General features: G+C 38.8%; 1 protein-coding gene across 4 annotated transcripts in view; it reads left to right on the top strand.

Moving 5' to 3' along the window:
- The window catches only part of ROBO1 (roundabout guidance receptor 1), a 702,920-nt gene that overhangs the window by 359,693 nt on the left and 321,125 nt on the right, over window positions 1-22,102 (top strand). Inside the window, exon 1 of one of the 4 annotated variants that reach the window (XM_080587357.1) lies at window positions 19,893-20,779. The exons of 2 other annotated variants lie outside the window; for them this stretch is intronic. In XM_080587357.1, coding sequence (XP_080443483.1) covers window positions 20,725-20,779 — 55 coding nt within the window. In that variant the 5' untranslated portion in view covers window positions 19,893-20,724. Of the gene's footprint in view, window positions 1-19,892; window positions 20,780-22,102 lie in introns of those variants that run through there. One more of the 4 variants, XM_080587356.1, reaches the window with a different exon arrangement.

The raw sequence follows: 22,102 nt of genomic DNA, 5'->3' as shown, positions 1-22,102 counted from the left end.
TGTCACTTACTTTTAGACCTGGAATTCAGTCACAGGCTGAAAATATTATTCATAGACACGGATCCTTGTTAAATAAGCGTTACCTTTGCTCTACCCCTTCCACACTGGGGATGTACAGCACAATGTACATTCTCGTGAGTCCCCACTTTCCATGGCAATTACTGGAGAAAACCTGATTGAGAAGTAGAGTCCATTTCTCCCCATGCTAACTCATTGCCTGGGGTCTCCCCTGCACCAGATGAGATGTAATCTCAACTCCCTCTTTATAGTTGCCTAATTCCTTTGTATGCAGCATCTAAGAAAACAACTCTAGCCAAACTGAAACAAAATAAGTCATTTGTTGTCTGTGCACTATTTTTCAGTAGCTTGCAGTTGGTACCATAATAATTTATTTAAGTACCAGACAATTTCTGACCTCCCATTTCTGGTTAGCAGTAGGACTTAGCTGTACTGCTTAGCAGAGGCACTTTTCATTTAAAGTAGTTTTAGAAGAACTAATGCACTAAAACTTAACGTTTAAGGAGCAAAATGTCCATAGCTGTAATGCTCCAAATTCTCTGCTGCTTTTTACTGCTTCACTTAAAAGGGTATTGACATTTTCTAGCACTAATTGAAGGGAGTGTATTTTCTTTCCAGAACAGGCACAAAATGGTGGTACAAATAGAGTGAGTACAATTCTGTTTCACATGGAAGTGAAGAGTTGTGTAATTATACACCCATTTCTTTTACTAAATAGTAGAGTGACACTGCTTATTAGCTAACTGAAAAAAAAGTCCTTTGGTTTTAGATCTCTTCTTATTTCCTCATGTTAATTCTGTGATGATCACACTGTGTGTACACAAGAAATAAGAGTCCAAGAGTTGTTGAACAGCTCTCCTGTGTCTTGTTAGCTCAAATGTAAAAAATTGCTCTCATTTGTTGTTGGAATATAAGCTATATGACCTGTTGTCATGTAAACCTAATGCGAACGTTCCTTGGTTTACTTGAAGGAATAAAATATGTATTAAGCATGTAGTGGACTGTTAGGCTTGTATGCAAATTGAAATTCAACTTAATATACATAGATGATGTTGTAAAATTTGATTGGCATTTAAAATGGTGAACTGTGATCTCTTTGGTCTAATCCCAGCCCTGAAACTATCCTTTTTTTTGTTGTCTGACACAAGGTATTAAGCCACTTCGCAGAAACCTTTCTATTTATACTACCTATCTGCTTCACTCACAGTGTTAGAAAAGCAGATTAGGAAACTGCTGAAAAGTCTTATGTAAATGAGAAGTATTGCTACTATAATTTCAGAATATGAATAGAAAGTATAAAAGACTCATACCAGAAGAGAGAATAATGACTGATTTATCACCTCTTGTTAAGTGTGTGTGTGTGGGGGGGGGAAATGCAAACTTATTCCATATGTGGAGCAAAGAAAGTGCTCACCCACATGCCTCTGCTTCAAGGGAAAATCCTTAAAAGGCTTAGTTTAAAAAGGGCCAATATGTGACGAGTTGACACGAACTGAGACTAGCACACTTAAAGTGAAAAGATTATACAGGAGTACAGCAAAATAAAAATTGAATGGACTTATATAAACTTACACATACTTAAATGTCTGGTGTCTACTCACAGGTGAATAGTAGTGCTCAGAATGTGGGAATGTATGGCAACTCCTGACTTTTAAGACAGTTTTTAGATATCTGTTTCACAATTTCGTATAAAGACAGTTCAGTTTGCCAAGTTTCATGTAATCTGACCAGCATGTTGAATTAAAACAGCAGCATATCTCAGCGTAAAGCAATAAGAGTGAACAAATAAAATGCTCGTTCTACTCATTCATCTCCTCATGTTACAGTCTGATTGATTTATCTAGAAGTGAGTTGTGGCACTAATTTCTGGGCTTTTGTCCTAGAAAGGTGACAGTGAAATACAAAGATCTTGATTTTTGTTTTGCCATTGCAAAACACAACTCATGTGACATATATTAATCCTGAAGTAGTATTGCATATTCTAACATACAATAGCTGAACAGTAGCTCTGTGACATTTGTGACTGTGGTAGAATACATGTATAATACTGTGAAAAACACTCTACAAAGCCCTTGTTAAGGCAGCCCTTACCCCTAAGGAATTTACAGCCTGGGAGACAGAGAGAGATAAGATAAGATGCACCTGGTAACCAAGAAGTGATGCTATTTACATTTTTCTTTTGTTTGCTTTCTTTTCCTTATGTTTCACCCCCTGTTTTATAATGAAGTGCTGGATTGGTTGATGTGACACTTGTGAGTCTCTAGGAAGAATTTGACTGAAGAAGAGTGGTGTCTGGCACTGGGCTTGGGAAATCATATTTTACGAGGTAGGCAGCTGAGAGGAAAATATAGAAGTGTTGATTGGAGACGATTCTTAAGGCCCAGTCCCTGTCAAACACTGAACATTTTGACTCCTGTCAAAGAAAATAAGGAGGGAGTAGTCTTCAGAAATGGATAGGAACTTCATGTGTACTCAGAGGATGAGTTTTTTTTTTTTTTTTCAGATATTTAATGCATAACCCAGTCCTCATCTCAACAGTGCAGCCTTTTGATGAGCAGCAAGTAACTGTCATAACACTGGAATGAGACCTCAAGTGGTGCTGTTGCTAAAGATTTTCATTTACCTCAATAGCATCCAGACTAGAGGCCTTGTTTAAGTTCCCAGATGTCATTAGGTTTCTCAAGACTGTTGCTATGCTGCTAAGACTTGCTGTAGCTATTCTAATCCTTTCCACTTCACATTAGAGCATTGCTGTTAGTTTTTCTCCATTTCTGCATTGGCCTGTTCCCTGGTTTCCTTCAATATATACCATCTGATCTGTCTTCTGTATTCCTCCTCCGTTTCCCTTCCCTCACTTTTCTCCTTATCTTCTGGTAGCATAATTTCATTATGTAAAATTCATGGCCAAACTCTCTGATTCCCCTTGCCCTACTCCTCTCTCTCAGTGAGCACTTTGTATGGATAAACCTTGCAACATCAGCCAAGTCACATCCTATATTTTCCTTTTTTTTTTTTTTTTTTGCCAATTGCGAAGGTTTTTAATTGTCAACTTGATTATCTTTCTATTGTGTAATTAATTTTGGTGCATGGCACTGCAAAATAACAGGCTTACAATTCACTGGAAATGTACCTCTCCTGAACCTCTGTGTTTTGAATGGAAAAATGTTTGGTTTTGAAAGAATTTGGTTTCTCTTGTCCTACCCCAGTTTAAAACCATCTTTTTGAATAAGAAATGAAAATAATATCTTTGGTTCTTCTGCCTGTCCTGCTGCCAGCCAAGCCCCGTAAGAAAGTGGGATAAGTTTGAATATGGAGCATAGACTACAGTCTTGCAATAAATTCTTAATAAATGTAATATGCAGATATATAGTGATTCTCAACATGTGAGGCTGAGATAGTTACTTCAGAAATACTTATTTTTGCAAGGTTACTGTAGCACAGTACATGACAATGATTATGAATAAGCTTGAATGTTATACAGATACACTATGGCTGTAAGAATATGATATTTATTATAGTTTTAAAATGGTATAGTATCTATAATCAGTCTAAAAACTCTTAAACATGCCCTCAAACACTATTAGGAGTAATTTGTCTGAATAGAACATGAACAGATAAGCACCTCAATCGACAGTTATAGCAAAAAAAGAATTTGATTAATATAAAGCACCTGTACTCTTTAAATCATTTTTAAATGGCATCTGTTTTCATTTGAGATTAAATCTATGTCATATCAGTATTTTACCTCTAGCTTGTGTGTCTAGCAATCTCAAAAGTACTTTAAATGAACTGTACAAAGCAGTGGATTTAAAAGAAGAAGCAGAAAGACAGAAACACATTTTCATAACATTTTTTTTCCATTTACCTAAAGAACTTTGGAAGCACATATCCATGACTTTGAAAACAAGCACTAAGGGTTAAACACTTGCTTGGGTGTTAAACCCCAAAAGAGATGTGAAAACAAAGTAAGATGAGAAAACTTTTAGTTATTAATCATCCTTATTATCACAGTTCATAAGCACTGTATGGAACATGGCAGAACACGAGGAACTCTTCTAGTTTGCATTGAAAATGATCAGATTTATTATTTTTCTCTTTGTCTGCTTAGTGTCTATGTGTAGCATGTTTGGAAAATAAGACTTTAATTCGATGTTGATATTTTCTAAAGATAATTCACTATAATTTCTCTGTCATCTTACAAATTTCAAAGGAAAATGCGTATTCTAAAATTGGGCACAAGAAGAAGCAACATTGCGCCTGACAAAGGATACCCTGCAATGAACCCATTCCAAAGTCATGGAAATAAAAAGTTACCCTGGCAATTTTTACTGGAAAGGTTAATAGTATCATTATGTGTTCTGTTTGCTTTATTATACTATTGATGCAACTTTGATGCAACTTTTGCACATTGACAATATAATTTCTATAATCCAAGAAGTAATGCAGCTTCATAGAAAAACATGAGGAGTAATTTTGGTGATAGACTATTTTGATGTTTAACATCAAGGAGACAGTCACCTTAAAACAAGTTTAACTAAGCATTTTGTTCAAAGATAACTTACAGAGGAATTGAGATCTCTACTGTGGACTTTAGGACAAGATCTTAATTGCACAGAGAGTTCATTATGGTTTCTTTTTGAAAGACAAAAATGGGTAAAAGGTGACAAAGAGAGAAGCACGCAGACAGTTCAGTCCATAGCAAAGGACTTCCAGTGTGTCATACATGTACACAATCTCCTCTTGTACTGCAAAACTGCTCACCAGGGAAATGCAGTTGTGTTTGTCGACTTGTCCTTGGATAGCAGTAGGAGAAATGCGAAGCTGTAACAAGAAAATGCAGAGTAATTTGTCTATCTTTTTCTTATATCCACTTTTTTGTTGTTGTTGTTAATGAATTTATATATGCAAACAGCTGATTTAGAATTTTCTGTGAAAATAACCAAGGAAACTCTGCTTGATTCAGATGTTTCAGTCAGATGACCAATGATTCAGCCAAGCCGTTCAGATTCAGAGCCTGTAGTTACAGCTCTCACTGCTTCTTCACAGACTTTGTCTACAGCTGAGATTCCTGACACAAAGACTTGTTTTAAATGTATCTAAAGTTAGGTATTGAAGTGTAAAGATCTTTTCCGAGTTGGACAAGATCCTTCACACAAGTGTACCTCTAGGATTACATATAAAGGTTGGATTTATCTTGCCTAAATTCAGGTGTATAAAAGGTTGATAGACCAAGTCTAAACCAGTCGTGCATGTCTCTCTGCAGTAAGTGGACAGAAATAGACAATTCTAGAAGATGCTTTGTTAGTCCTAAGATAGGTGATACAGATCTCCCAGATCTGTACAGTATCTATACAGTAGAGTTTCCTCCACTACTAGACAGTACTATCTGCAGAGGCCTTAATAAAGCATTTCCACTTGCCTGGTTCCAATGCATGGAACTGGAAAAAGAGAGGGGGGAATCACCTCACTGAAAACAGCTGTTGTTCTGTAAACATTCTGCTAATTCTTGTGAACAGCACTGGTACTTGAAGAATCATGGCAACTTCTCTATTGTGTTTCTATTTTAAGAAGTAAAACCATGTTTTAATTTTGAGAATACAATCCATGTAAAGGAAGTTTTTCCTTGATTTTAGTAGAAGCACTAACACCACTGAAAACCTAACACCACTGAAATTACTGTTAATGTTAAATTCAGGTGATATGTCGTAGTTTCGTTTCAGGCAAACATTTTCCTAATCAATGTGCTGATTCCACAAGAACGTATTCTGTCCTGGTTTTACTCTTTCCCCGTGCCACCAAGTTCCACATCAAAACATTCCAACTTTACTGCAAATTAGCAATTTGAAATAAATGGAATCCATCATTCTAAAATGGGAGAAGATGAGAAACATTCTCTGGAATGCCTCTTTCTGTGATTTAGCTTACAAATCCATAGCCTACTGACAAATGCTTCTTTGTCCGATGGCTCCAAGTTTTTTAGTAAGTTGGACAGTATATACAATTTAACATATGAAGCTTGTTATTGACAGTAGTTGACAACATAAAACTGGGATAATGATGTAGAAATATAAACCTCTGAAGGCTGTATCTTCCAAAAAAGGGATTCTTTGTTTCCCAGTCTTAAAAATGCTGCAGCAAAAAGATCATAGAATCTGAACATCATCAAACATTAGCTGACGTCACTTTATACTTCAAATAGTTCAGCTTGACACCCTGTTTGGTTTACCCTTTGCTAAGATGGAGGTTTTACCCTGAAATGACCTCTTTGGCTTTGCAGTGAATTGTTTTAGTAAACAGATGGATCATTTGACTCAAAGAAAAAAATATATATATTCATTTAGGTCTGCAAATCATTTCTCTGAATGAGAACAGTGAATTTGAAGTGCCTGAGGCTTCAAACCTTTCAGGAGTTGGAATTCTGCGTGAAATTGGGTTGTTAGTGTCTTGCCTTTATTTTATGTGATTTATTCTTTGTACTCCATGAAGCTGCGTACTAGAAAACCTTTAATTACTTATTTCATGGAAACATTTCAGGAGTTGTATTTGTTTCAATTTATTGGCAGCCTTGCTAAGCAATGTGTGACTGTGTTTAGTTCAACTGTGGTACATATTTCATTAGAGGATTTGTTTTCCAATCTTACTTGTAATCAACTGAAGACATAACTGTTGAAAGATAAGAAAATTCCCTTAACTTTTGTAATTAGGAACATGAGTGTAATCAGCTTTTGTTGTAGTCTATAAACCACAATGGAAGAGGTGTGAAAGCAAGAACTGTTTCCCATTTTGTGGGTATAGACTATCATGTTTTGGATCTATGTTCATTTTTGTCAATAGAATTAAGAGAATCGTTTGCAAGCTGTGGCATGGTTACAGATGCAAACACAAAGAAAATCTTTTAAATTATTATAATATATAATTAAAAAAAAACACCTTATGCTCATCTCCTAGATAATGTATTGTTTAGTATCAGCTGCATGATTTGTAGCATGTAAGATAGAAAAGACCACTTGATCAACAAGTATAAACTTATAAAAGCCATTTAAATTTCACCCATTAACCCCTGTGTTGGGCTACATAAAGCACACTTGTGTTTGTTTAAGGCTTCAAGAAAAGCATCTTAACTTGATTTGCATGGATCAAGAAATGAAGATATCACTTCTTCCCTTGATTATTCAGTACCATGTTATTTTCAAAATTCAAATTTTATTGGTAAATAATTTGGACCTGATATGGCCTGTTGCCATATAAGTTGTTTGTAATAATAATAATTTGTTTGTAAATATCAGCTCCAGAAACTGGTATCTGATTTTAAAAGTAGAGATTTATTTCATGTGATTTACTCAATTTGCCAAGAGTTTGGCAGAAATGCACCCAAAAAGCTATTTATCTGTTGCTATTTTTTTCCATGGGTATAAATAAAATGTGCCTTAGTTTTTCCAGGATGTGAAAGAAATAATATCTTCACATTACTCCAGAAGTTGTGACCTCAAACCTCATGAGGTAGAATTATTGTGCTCTGATTTGGATGTGGCAGTGTTTCAGATGGCAAATGTTTGAAGAATGAGTTGGCTGAATATAAGTACTTTACTGCTACTTGGTATATGGACTTGGAACAGCCCTTATGGTTATGTAATAAACATAGTCATAGTCACTAGTCATAGTCGCTGCACCAAGCCCGTCTGAATTTAAGAAGCGATTGGACTGTGCACTTAGTCACATGGTCTAAAATTTTGGGTAGACCTGTGCGGTGCCAGGAGTTGGACTTGATGATCCTTATGGGTCCCTTCCAACTCGGGATATTCTATGATCCTATGATTCTATGATTCTATGAACCTCAGTCAGACTTAAATGATTGCTACCTGTGCAGTAGCAGAGCACTGAAGACACAAGTCCCTTCAGCTTTTCTTTCTGTCTGTTGCTGTTAATATGTGCTTAACTGTGAGAAAAAGAGAAGATTGCTATGCCATGGAAATGGCTGCCATTTTACTATTTACCATGTGAACTTTTTCAGAACTGAGATATATACTTGTGTAAAGTGTCATATCAAGAATGGAAGCATTTGGGCAAGGATATTACATGATTGCTATACTTTAATTACATTGTTAGAAAGCCACAGCAATCTGTGTACATTCATGTACCAAGATGCTAGAAATAAATCCTTTCCTCTCTGTAGGATGGATTTTGCACTGTGTGCTTACTTAAGTCTCTCCGCTGTCCAAGTGATAAATCAGTGTCAAATCAATGCTATCCTGAATTCAACAGATAATAGAATATGATGTTTGTTGAAGATGTTGTGTTTTAGCCAGTAGATACAACACTAACCTCTTTAGTGATGAATCATTATATATAATTGCCTATAACACGTTGCTTATTAGAGAAGAGTAGCATTAAGAGACAATTCAAGAATGTTACTTTGATAGGCCGTATTGGGTAACGTCTTCCAGAAGAGCAATGATGCAAATTTCACAAAGGCTAAGCACTGCATTATTTCACTGATAGGACCTTTGATCACTAACCAAACTGTTTCATGTAATGAATACGTTAAATTTAAAAACTAAACCCAAACAAAATAAAAACAACTGCGATTCTCATCAGAGCAAAGTAGAATTCAAAGAGAACTACATTATGGTATTTAATTTTTTTTCTCCAGCAGTGTCTTCACTGTGGCTTAGATTACATGGATAATCAGAGATAGGACAAATAATTAAAATGATTGAGAAGAAAACAGATGGACTCCAGCTTTTCATACATCTCTGAAAAGTGAGAGTCATGCATCCCACACCTGCTCTCAAGCTACCGCCAGCTTAGGACAGAGCAGATCCATGAACCTAGAATCCTCTAAGGATTAGCCTAAATCTACGCAATAGTGTAAAATCCTAATGTTTGCCTTTAACATGTTTGTTACCATATCAACATGTATTCACCGTTTGGATCCATTTTGTCAAATATTTTTGACAAATTGTGTTGTGTTTAAACAATAAGACGCTATCGATTGTATAACAATTTTTCTCATGAAAATATTTTAGATTACTCAAACCCATACTTCCATTGCATTAAAACCGTCCATTTTTCATTGTGAAAAATACTCTATGTTGCTCTACTCTATAGGCTGGTTTTGAACAAAAGCAGCTCTCCAGAGAAATGTATATCCATACTGTAATCAAGAAAATCCTTCATGTCTCCTGTTAATTGGTTATTCTCCCTGCATATCTGATGGAAAGATTTATGGCTTTGAGCAAAAATCTCTTTCAAGGGATTCTTGATAAAGCTTTAAGGGTGGTATTTTCAGGAATACGAATGGGAGTTTTTTCAATAGCAGTTGAACATCTCCCTCACCCCCCACTGCAAAGCACTTTTGAAACTCTCATTCCCATTTCCAAGAAGCCAAATTTGGGCCATGTTTATAATCTTCACTCTGCACTCAGAGAGAATTGAAAGACAAAAACAATAAGAATTTTCAGTACCTTATTTTTATCAGTACTCTACCTAATTACAGCAATTTTAACAAAGAAGTTATGAAAGATACGTCAAATAAAATAGCACTGGCACTTTTAAAACTGTTACTTGATTAACCTTGCAGTATAGAAGATTTTGGTGGGTTTGATATTTATTCATGAAAAGTATTAATTAACTCCTTGGGAATGGGTAACATCTCACTAAGCTTAAAGTAAAACTGCAGCAAGTTGATTTTCAATATTTCCTTCTTTTCATGTATTCATGCAATAAAAGTATTGAAGCAGGATTCTTCAGTATATTGCAATTAGTATATTACACTATCTGAATTATCATTCCCATTTTCTTGAAACCTTCTAAAAATATTGGCCAAGAATATCACTTAAGTCCTAGTGTATAGATTCAATTCCTTGCTTTAATGGTGGCTTCAGTCTATGTTTATTGTTTTGTACGGTCTTGTTTTGCTAGTGCAGAATTAACTTCTTAAAGTTAAATGGACATCAGTTGGTACTCAATAGTTTCTTCCTTTAGCCCTGGAATTTTTTCATAGAATGTGAGACTTTAGCAAATGTTCTTGCTTGAGAAATCTTGAAAGATCTAGATTTTTTTTGTTGTTGTTGTTTGGGATTATTTAAAATCAATTTGGTTGTTCTTACTTAAAAGTTCCTTACAGATTCTTACCAACCTAGTGTACTGGCAGAAGTTCATAGGGTTTGAAGCTTCAGTCTTTAAATGGTTTTTACACCTCTTTAAACAACCTAAGGAAATCTAAAGCTGGCTTTTGCCAACCTAATACCAGCAGAGGGCATTACAGCATAGTTTACTACAAACTAAAAACAACACTTTTTGGAAACAATCCAGAAAAGAACAAAGCACACCAGAGTTTTGAATTGTATTTTACTGAAAGACATGTAGATTCTAAAATGATCTTATTGAACTGTCTGGGAGGATTTTGCCACTGCAATCATAAAATTCTGGTTTTTAAAATCTCATTTGCCTCTTGAAATCAAAATGCAAATGTTGCAACACAAGTAATATTGGATACCAAAAAGTGATGCAAGGAATAAGCGTGACTTATTGTCTTCAAAGTTGGGAATCAAGTTTAAAATTTTACAATAAAAAGTAAAGCTGTTAGTAAAAAGATAACCAACTGAATGTGTTTGAATGTAACCTCTCAAACTTCTACTCATGTTTCAGCGTTGTAGCCCCTTGTAGTGCCAGTGCTTGGCTGTTGCTCTTCTACCAACCCACCTAAGAAATACAGCTACAGGGATCGTAAGTGTAAAGGGTAGATCCCAAGCAATACCTTTCCCTGCTATGGTTTGTAAGAATTTCGCCTGAGACTTTCTTTGCCCTGTGTATCTGTCTATTCAGTCTGATATTACTGTCTGAACTACCATTCTGGTGTTGTCCCCTTCCACCATTAAGATTTAAAGACTGATTTTTCTGTTCTTGCTGCATTCTTTGAGATTAGCTATGAGTCTGTGCAGCTCCGGCTGTGCCCTTGAGCTAAAAGTAGGATGTTTACCCAACAGTATAGTTGAGGGTAAATGCAGATAAATTCTGTCTACTCAGTAACAATTTGGAAAATACAAAACATGTCCATTTGTATAAAAGAGAAGGGGGAGTTTTTCACTTTTTATCTGAAAGCAGATGGCTGCATTTTTTTATTCCTCCTCCAGTGCTCATTGTAATTTACTCTTGCATCTTCTCTGTTAGGAGGTGAGAGGAGAGGAAACTGGAGGTTGTATATGTGATCCTCACTTAAGATCATGCTTTATGCTTTGGTGAACTCCATCATGGCATAGCAGGAACGAACCTCTGAGCTGCCAGAGGCAGCCAGCCCTCCACAACCTCTCACAAACGTGCTATCTTTTAAATGTTTTTTTTTTTTTTTTTTTTTTTTTTTTTTTTTTAATGCCGGAAGAGCTTTTTGAGAGAAGCAGCTGCTGGCTTTAAATTAAATGACAAAACCTCTGGGAAGAAGAGGAGGAACACACTGACGGCATGTCTACACAGTCAGGAGCAGATACTTAAGCGCCCTGTTCCTCACACACCGCGAGCCAGGCACACAGAGCCAGCTGCAGCACAGCAGCCATCTAGCCATGTTATTACAGTAATGAGCCTCAGTTAATAAGGCCTGTTGAGACACAACCTGTGTTAGCTCAGGCTTGGCACTATGATAGCATATTTTCTCAGCTTCTGGATTGGAGCTGGCTCGTGTCAGGCCGTCTCAGAGAGTGGGAGGAATAGTTGTGTTACTGGATGCTCCTAACTATGTAGACATACCCTGACAGATTTGTCCTTTGGGAGGTTTTAAGGAGAACACATGCAAGACCAGTTTGCTTTTTAATGAAATATTTAGCTGGGGCCCAAGGCCTTCCCGCTAGGTTGTTTTTGGTTGGTTTTGTTTTATTATTATTTTTTTTAAATCTGAAGACAGCCTGACCTTCTGTGAGGAGATGTATGCAGTACGTGAGCATGGTACTGCTGTATCCTGCACAAAGCTGGAAGGAACTCTTTTAAAAGACAATAGCCTGCTGTATGAATGGGTACATAAGACTGACTGATAGCATCCTCTCTCTCAGCCGCAATCCTTACTCGCCCTGCAGATTTTGTTCTTTAGCAGTGTCCACAACTGAACCATATAATACATTTGACCTGGGCATTTCTTATCAGAATCCATTAGGACTTAGACCAACTGTTTGGAGAAAATAAATAAATAAATGAATAAATAGTAAAAAAAAAATAAAAAATAAAATGAAAACCTGAAAATAACTCCAAATCCCAAAGAGGAGGGAAATGCTGCTAAGGGCCAGAAAACATAAAAATATAAAATATATAAAATATAAAAAATATCTAGTAGAATCATACCTCTGCTTCCTCTTTTGGGGGGTGAGGGGTTACACATTTTTTGTTCCTTTTTTTTCCTGTACCACCTACCTCACGAAGCAGGGGTAGTTTGGTTTTACCCAAACACATTAAATGCATTTATACACATTTTTGGTTCGGTAATTAAACTAAATAATACAAATTTTCACAGTTCTCTCAAGGTGTGGTTTTGAGAGCTTGTAATATGGATATGGTTTACTGAAACCTTTTCTCTGATATTTCACCAACATTTTTCTGCAATGTGCAGAAAAGGCTAAGACTGGGCTAGCCATTATATGTAAAGGAAGGCAGTTCCACTTGTTCATTTAAATAGACATCACTTCAAGCAGGGTACTAAGAGCAAGGCCAGCAAAAGATACTGCTAACATTAGATTTTTGCTGTTCCTTTCACTAGTGTACTGTGTCTGCTGACAGGTGGTATGTACTTCTGCCACCAACAAGCAAGGACACCATCATGGGGCAAAGATGTTTCTCCTCTTCCCATGCTGGTCACACTGAAAAAGATCAGGAGGTGTAGTAACCTATACGCTCTAGGCACTAATACAGGATGTCTCTATCATTTGTAGTGCCATCCTTACTTTTTCCCTTCCTCCACTCAAGGGCAGAATATAATATTAAAACTATAGTAAGCATTTTTTTAATTAAAAGAGGTTAAATATATGCGATCAGATAGGCTTTCATCATACAATTATAAATTGTATGCTGGTTATTTTAAATTTCAACATGCAATTGAAACTTGTACTGGGTGTGCTGGCTTGGGTATCTGCTTTGCATTTGACTGAGCTAATTCACTGCAGGTATTCAGCTCTTAAGTGGCGTCTGCTTTAAATATGTGCAGTAATTCAATCAAAGAAATAAGATGGATAGTTTATGTAATCCTTTTCATCTCCAGATTGCTAAGGTTAACCTTAACTATTCATGAATTATAAATGCATGCAGCCATCTCAAACTAATACACGTAAAAAACCTTTTTTGATGGCCTGTTGAAAACCATGCAATAGTTCATTCTTTTAAAATATAATTGATGGAACCTACAGGCACTGTATATCATTTCTTCCACTTATTTGTAATCTCAAACAAAAGTTTTGTGCAACTCATTTAAAATGGTCGTCTGTGGTAATATTAAACCCCTCCTCTGAGCCAGGAACATAGGTAATTTTCTCTTCAGAATTTTGGATGCATCATTCTTACTGGCCTTGTCAGTGCCAGCAGATTCTATGACATGAATGGGAACCAAAAGGCAGATATTATGGAACAATAACGTTTTGTTGAAGCCTTCAAAATTCCTGGAGTAATTAAATAAAGAAAAAAAAAAAAAGAAGAATCTCTTTCATTTTGTTAGTTCATTCAATGCCATTTGGATGGTTTTGCTTATTAGCTCTCTTATAGACAGTCTGAACAATCCACTAGGTGACACCCTCAAACTCTTCCTATACTCTGCATAGAAACAAGGGGATAGTGAGTATTGAATGGCTCATCTGTTAAACATCTAATCCAAATACTGAGATTTCAGGGACAGGTCTCTCTTTGTTTAGTAGTATCGGAGATAACACTGGTTTTGTAATAAATACTGTGTTGTTTGTATATAAGTTACATATTAAATAGATTAGCATTTTGTCATTACCAAGAACAAAACCGCAGAGCAGAAGTTGTACACATTATTTCCTATAATTATAATAATTTTTGAAAGGCATTTGAGCTAGTGTGCTGAGTAGACTGAATAGAAAATATGCCCTTAGCAGTTTCTGCTGGAGGAACAGAAAGAATATAGCTTCAGTGATATTTTTTTTTGATTTTTTTTCCATGGGGATGTGTTATAGCATCTCTGAAACAGAAATGAAAAGCCACATACACCCCTAATATAAAAGAGTATTAAAGGATAAACATCAATGAAATTTTCCATGTTTATGCCAGTGGTGAATTTTTCTTGTATTCCTTTCCACTGATAATGATGCTTTATAAATCCTTCAAAGAAAGGATCTTTTGTCATGTTGTTTTTATACACCTGGAATGATGAGACCTGAGCTTATTTAGGGTCTCTATCTATAAATTCAACATAACAAATAAAAACTCAGATTTTATTGCTAGTGTTCCTTACTCTGCAATGACCATGAGTACTATTTCAAATGTTGTGCTGCCCCAGTGTACTTCAGATACTGGAAGTCTAAATTCACTAGTGGTGTAATTAAATATAACATCAAAGAAATGAGTTGCATCCCAAAATTAATGTAAATAAAAGCCAAAACATCTTAAGGCCCTAACAATCAAATGCAAGAAAATAATCTCTTTGAATAGCAGGTTTAAACAGTAGCCATTCAGATCAAGAAAGAGACACAACTTGACTTATATGGACATGGAAGTCATGACATTTTTGTTTGCCCATATTAATTATCCCAATTAATTATACAACAACTGTAGGCTTTAAAGCTTTTGCTATCCATGCACTTTTTATATTCAGTTACACTTTGCAGTGCTTCAGCATCTAAAAACATAATTGACTGTTTAGTTCTAATGTATTTTTGTATTACTGAAAACTTTAAAAAGTACTGAAAATTTATGTTGTTCTGTTGTCTTATATGTTTACTGACTTCAGTTAGTATTCCTAACATGGGTTGGGACCATAATACACTTAGAGTCAAATGTATAAAGGGAGAGATGTAATTCCTTGCATTTTTCCATTTCATTTCAGATTATCAATGCTTACATATAAGAAAAAAAATGTTAGTTTTTTAAGGCAGTTAACTACATAATCCAAGTCATGATGTTGGTGGTGTCCTAAACAGTCTGGGAAGAAGCAGTTCTGGAAACTTGCTGTATCTCATAGAACAATGGAATGAATATGGGGGACATTGTAGGCGGGTGCCTTTTTTAAATGAATATTACATTCTGAAGGTAATATAATGGTAATACAGTAATTTAAATATGTAGATTATAGTAGGCTACCGGTCACTACCATTAAAATGATTAAGTTTAATGCTTCTTAAGTGGGGAAAAAAAAAAAAAGAAGACAAGACATGGAATTGCGTGAGTTAGTATGGGTGAATGTGAGTTTCTATATGGAAAATTAGTGTTGGCTGATTTTAGTCTATACAGTTCTTTAATCTATATGGTTAATCACATGAAAGCAGACCCAGACCTGGGAAAGATACCATGAAGATCTTGACAAAAAACTACGAAAATAGTTCTAGCTTAAATAATTTGTACAGACCATCTTCGTAATAGTCTAATAGGTAACAGTAACAATGTACTCTTATCTGAACTAGTTCTCTCTGATGTCAAGGGAGGCTTAATTGTAGCGTATAAAATAACATTACTGATTAGTCATACTTGTTGCCAGCCTCAGTATGGTTAGAATGATAAATTCTGTGTACATATGTGTACACATTGTATAATATACACATGCACTCACATAAGTATTCCTGGCAGCCAGCTCATGTGGAGATAACTGGAAGGCAACATAGTAGTTTTAAGACCAGGAAGGTAAGAGCCACTTGAAGTTCAAAGAGGTTTGTATGGAGAGAGTGCAGTTGCCCCATAACACATCCAAGACACGATGTACATATCTCTGCCTTTAGAGAGAAGTACCCTTGGATCTTTAGTAGTTACAAAAATTCAGGTTCTTCTGAGTACCCTGAAATAAATCATCTCCAAAAGCACATTCTCTCTTGTATCAGAGGCAGCCCTGATTTCAGTCACTTTGAGGGAAGAGTGCCATCTGCTGAATCACAACTATCATTTCTGGAGAACCTTTTCTTTTTCTTGGAGATTTCCTATCAAAGTCCTGTGTCTCAAACACAGGCAGCACGTGTTAATTTGTGCATGAGTAGTCCTGTTCTCTCAAATATTACATATTTGTATAAGTCTGAAAAATGGGTGATGATTTATAAGAATATAAATAGCAAACTAAAAATTCAGCCCTTCAAACCATATTCAGTACTGTATGAAACTTAAATAGAAAGGTAAATGCTGAGAATTAGAGCTAATATTTCACTGCAATGAATGCAGTAGATGGATATTATTCTACAATCAAATGCATACATTAGGGTATTTTCTAAAGTCTCAGAACTGACCTATGCTCACTTAAAAACATGACTTTATGTCAGTGGAAATGGGATAGATCTCTCTATGCTTTTTTTGTAGTCGAAATTATCCATTGATGTAATTTTAAATGGAATGTAGTTTTATGACATTTTTGCCTTCTCCTTTTCAGATGCCACCAAATTTATCGTATCAAGTTATTTTTCATGCACTCATATTTCACGTACTCTAGAATTAACACAAGTATATCTGCATTTAAATACACATAGAAAAAGTGTTCCCCAAATTTGAAGAGATTAAAGCTGTATGTCTTTTTCTTAAAGCATTTTCTGATATATATGTATACATGTCTCTCCTATATATATATGTATGTATGTATGTCTCAATATCAAGGACAATAAAGATGTTTGAATAGCCCACATTTTGTAAGAACATCTGCAGAATTAAAGATGTCAATTATAACATATTCTGATGAACTTTTGTAGGCTTACAATCTGAAGAGATTCACTCAGCTGTGCAGCTGTTATGTATTATTACAATCTAAATGAATTAAAAAAGATAATTAGACCAGTATATATCCACTCCTAGTAATTTTTCTGAAGTAAGAAAACACTGACAGCTAACCATTATGTTATGAAGTATTTGAGACAGTACAAGTAGAACAAGTCTTTGAAGTGCTAGTATACTTTCACTGTAGGTGCCTGATGTGGAATTGATTCACATTTCTCACAGAATAAATATTTCTTTACAGCGACAGAAACAGTCTTATGTCTCTGTTAAAGACGGAGTAACAGAGGCACAAAACATTTAAACTGTTTTACTTATGCTCACCTCATAAGGTCGTTCAAACTTCAGACTTTTAATCCATTCCTGTATTTAGAATCTCTCTGCATTGAAAATGTGAAATAAAAAAAATAATATCCATCATATCTAAGGTTTCAACATAGCATGAAATTTTTTTTTCCCCTTTTCTTCTTGAATGACCAAAGCAAAAGAGTGCATGAATCTAGTAGCTTATTATTTTACTAATGTACAGGAAACCATTTTTTTTTTTTTGAGTGGACAAATCACTCTGGAAAATGGTAAACGTTTTATTTACCATCTCCCCACAGTACATATACTTACTGCCAGTTACAAAGTAAATGGATTAGTTTATGTTCATAGATAACACACACATCATAGAAATGCATTAATTTATTTATTTTACAATTAAAGATTACACAGTGTTGACAATGATAGCTTCATATAAAAACTGGATACCTAAAAATGACATTTTACAAGTAAATAAATATATGTATATATAAAATATATGTATGCATGTACATTCACAGAATATGTGAATCCACTTACACCCTGTAGAGTGATCTGCTTGTAAATTTTCAGTTCTGCTTTTTTAACAGAAGCAGTAGATTAAAATATGTAATCCAGCACAACATAAGTGAGTCCATCAAGTATTGATAGTAGTATCACTACGGAAGGAATAAAAAATAAGCCTTCAAAATTTTATCTGTACTGGTGGTGAGTTTTCTTTTCCTCCTGGAACCTATATAGTCTAGGCATTAAAAAAATCTGACTGTACAGTAACTGGAACAGATTACTTAAAGAGGATATGAAATTCCAGTTATCAGACATTTTAGAAATGGGATTAAAATACACTATGTGGGAGTCTACATCTATTTGACTGTCTCTGAATAGGGAGGTGAATTAAATGAACTCTCGAGGCTCTTTTCAGCCCTGCATATGACTCATGTTTATTTTATTAAAAAATAAAACAAAAACCTAATTTACTGAAATTTACTGAAATCTCAAACTTCTGTGTAGGGGTCAGGGATGGTCTAGGACCTCTTTGCTGGTTTTGCTGTGTGTTTTAACTCTGGGGGTGCTATTTCAGAAAGTGCAGAATGATAGCATGAGGTCAGTATTTGAACAGCAAGATGTATTGTTGGCTAGGTATGGTTTTAAGAAGTCTGGTCATATGTGGATGTATTCACTGTGGAAATGCCTGTTATTGATTCCATAATTATGATTGTTTTCTAAATGTGTTTGAAGTAGGACTCTGATGTATTTTTCTCTCTGAAAATTAATGTCTGTTTTTAAAGCACCAGATTGTTTTTCCAAGTTTTGATTGTTTTAATGCTTGATCTATTCGAACTGGTGTTAGTGGACAATCTTGCAAGTTTGGCTGCTACTGATAGGTACACTTGCAGACCAGGCACTTCTTTTTCCAATGTAAAACAGTTTTGCTGTACATTATTGAAAATCGTCTTTACAGATCCCGCATGAAAGTAGCCTAAAATAGAATCAGTGTAACCCACAGGAGCTTTCTTTGTTGGAATTTCAGTCAAAGTTTGTCCTGTGCCACAACGAGGGAGGGAAAATGGGGCAAACATAGTGGTATGCCAGCATGAGTGTGATTTGATTGATGGAGGCTGTGCACATCAGAACCTGTTTGGCTGATAGCAATGGAGGGTGAGTATAAGTCCTGCAACAGGAAATAAAGTAAGTTTCTTTCTCTGGAGCTTTATTATCCCACTGCAAGAAAAGGCTCATTTGCAATGGGGTTAACGTATTCAACATGGAATTTCTTGGAAATTAAGTTTCTTTTTTACATCTTATTCAATCCTTACAACCTAATGACAAGGCCTAGGAACACATGGAGCACCATGTTGTGAGGTGGCAGTACCGCTACGTGCTGTACTTGTCTGAGGACAGCCTTTCTTTCAGGCCCACCCAGCCTTTCCAGCTGTGGAGTGGTCTTCGTGCCCCACCACCACCTTTCATGCCGTGAGATAAGGCAAGTGGGGCTACACAGAGGTGCCCTCATGGTGCTTGGCCACGCACCCCACTGCAGAAGCAGGGACATGACAAAGCTTATTGGGAGGCTTGGTCTTCGTCACCTGGGATGATCTGACAAACTGCACTTGCATTGCTCCAGTGGGAGAACTAGACTATGCTCTCCCTGCCCACAAAGCCCTTTATTTATTACGCCGTCTTCCAGTGCAATTGGTAATTATGGCAGAGGACAGGAAAGGGAAACAAGCAAGGAAACCGTCACGAGGAAGCAGGCTAAGGCATTCTCTGCCATGGGGTCACCGCGTGGGGTGGGAAGAGGGCGCTGAGCCCCTCAGGATTTCCCAGTAACCAGTAATTTCCCCGGCGCCCCATGACCACAAAGGAGGCCTCGAGGAGCCGGGCGCCCGTTTCATGGCGGGCTTCTGGAGGCCCAAGGGGCTCCGCAGGTGCGCTGCGGGGTGGGGACCGGCAGTTCCTCAGGGGATGCTGCCCGCAACACCCCCGGCTCCGACCACGGGACAGGGCTGGGAATAGGGATACGGACAGGGACAGGGCTGGGGCGCCCCCACACCGTCCGGCGCCTCGGAGGGGGCCGTGGCTGCCCCGCCTGTTACCTTCGGCGGGGCGGAACCGGGGCTGGGGCCAGGGCGGGGTCTGCCGAGCCGTGCCGGGGCCGTGTAGGTGCGGCCCCATTACAGTGTCCCGAGGCAGCAGCCAGGAGGAGAAGAGGAAGGGAAGGGGGAGCCGGCGGCGGCCCAGCGTGACAGCAGAAAGTGAGGGCTCGGCCCCGCCTGAGTCGTGCACCCCTGCCCCGGCCCAGGGGGCAGGCGAGGAGCTGCTCCTGCTCCTCCTCCTACCGCACCGAGGGAAAGAGGGTGGGGGCGTTGGCCCAGGGAAGTTTTGCTCCTGCTGCCTCTTCCTTCCTTTCTCCTTTCTCCCTTCGCCCCTCTCCTGTGCCCTCCTCCTCCGGCGGCGGGGAGGGGGCTCCGTGGCGCAGGGGGTGGTAGCGGCGATGCTGGGCAGGGCGAGGAGCTGCCGCCGGGGCTCCCCTGCGTGACCGCGGCCCGCGCCGCGCCTGCCGCCTTCTCCCGTGATGGCAGCGGGGGCTGCCGCCGCCTCGCCGCCGCGCTCCGACCGCCCCTCGCCCGCTCCGGACGCCCAGTGACCCTCCGTGGCGGGGAGCGCCCCTCTGCCAGGCACCCCACACCCCCAACAACCGAGAAGGCTCCGACCAGAGGAGCGAGCAACTCGCGAGCGGTGAAGCCGGGCTCTTTTGTCTTCCTCCGTCGCCGTGGATGGTCCCAGGAAGTGTCAAGGCGCCTCCGAGGAACGCCCGGGCCGAGAGAGGGGAGAGCGGGGCCAGGGTGCTGTCGCAGCCCCCCGCCTCTGGCAGCGCCCCCCGAGCCGGCGCCGGGGGGTGGCGGAGCCCGATCGGCGCTGAGCTGCCGTGGGATTACAACTGGGGGCTCCCCGCTGCTCCTACCCCCGTTCTTCTGGCATGAGATTGTCTGCGGGCGCCACCTGAGGACAATGATCGCGGAGTTTGTTCACTTTTACCTCTTCGGATTACTCTGCCTCGCCTCAGGTAACTGCGGGGGGTGGCCCCTCCCGGCCCCTCGCCTCCCAGCCCAAACTTAAGGCCGGCCCCAGGACTCGGTGGAGGGCTTGGGGGGGTTTCGGGGTGGGTGCCGGGGGCTGTTTGGTGTGTAGGGGGCGGCCACGGAGCGAGGTGTCAGCGGGATAAGCGGACCGGGGGGAGATGGCCGAGGAGATAGGGGGGGATTAGCGGTCATTAGTCACCGCTGTGCGTGCTGGGGCACCTTATCGCGCCTGTGGATTGAAGATAAGCTAATGGAGCATTGTCGGCAGCAGGTTTTGTCCGGGTTCCCCACCCGAGCACCCACCCCGTCGGACCCCAAAATGGATGCACGACCCCCCTGCCGGAGCGGAGCGCAGCGCTGCGGTGGTGCTCGGTGCGCAGCTGGGCTTCTGGCTCGGCATGAGCTCCCTGAAATTTGGAAGGCCGGGCTGTCGGCCCTCGGGACGCCCCCCCACTCCCAGCAGCTCCTTTTGTCACGCGTTAAAGGGAGCAGTGAGTAAACGCAGTCAAATCTCGCCGAGTAGCCGCGGCTGGCGTGGGCAAGCGGCTTCCACCCTAATTGGTTTTTATAAGTTCGCCGAGGACCCCGCCGAGTAATTAAAGTGGTGGTAGTATGAAGCACCTGGTCAGTAAATGAATGAATGAAGTTTTTGAAAGACTTAAGTGTACTGCCTGAAGCTTTAAGTCTTAATTATGTCACCGAGTGCAATAACTTATGTCTGTTTCTAGATCGTATCATAAATTTAACCATTACATTTTTGCTGTTAGGTATTAGGTTTACTCCTGTGGCTTTGAATGTGGAAAGCATTTCATTTCTCTCTCAGGAGAGCAACTCGAACCTTGTTCACTGTGAACTGTGTCAGTCATGCTACCTTTTGCTTGTTTGCCTCTGTCATGCCTTCCTTATCTAGCTGAAGAAACAGCTGGACTGGGGGGCCTTCCACCAGTTTGTTCTCTATAAGTCTTCCACACTGTAGAAAAGTTGACTTCATGCACTGTCTAACTCCTTTCTAGACTGGGATATCCTTTATTCCAAGTCAAGCAGCAGTTTTTCAGAATTGTTTTTTATTCTCTCTTGTATTTCTCACATAAATGGTGAATACAGTAGAGAAGAATGTAAGGGTGTTTGTTTTTCACCCACTTGGGATAGGGACATTTTCCCTAAGAATGTTGATTCCAGATGAGTTGTTGGGGACAAAGAAAGAAAAGAAAGACATGAATGCTTATGGAGGTTTTTAATTTTGCATGGTAAGTAAAGCCAGTAACATAGATAGAGACAAATGCCAGAGAATAATTTCCTTGTAGCTC

This window comes from Anser brachyrhynchus (assembly GCF_964034855.1).
Source record: "Anser brachyrhynchus genome assembly, chromosome: 1".
NCBI lineage: Eukaryota > Metazoa > Chordata > Aves > Anseriformes > Anatidae > Anser > Anser brachyrhynchus.
This window is presented reverse-complemented; position numbering and strand designations above follow the sequence as displayed.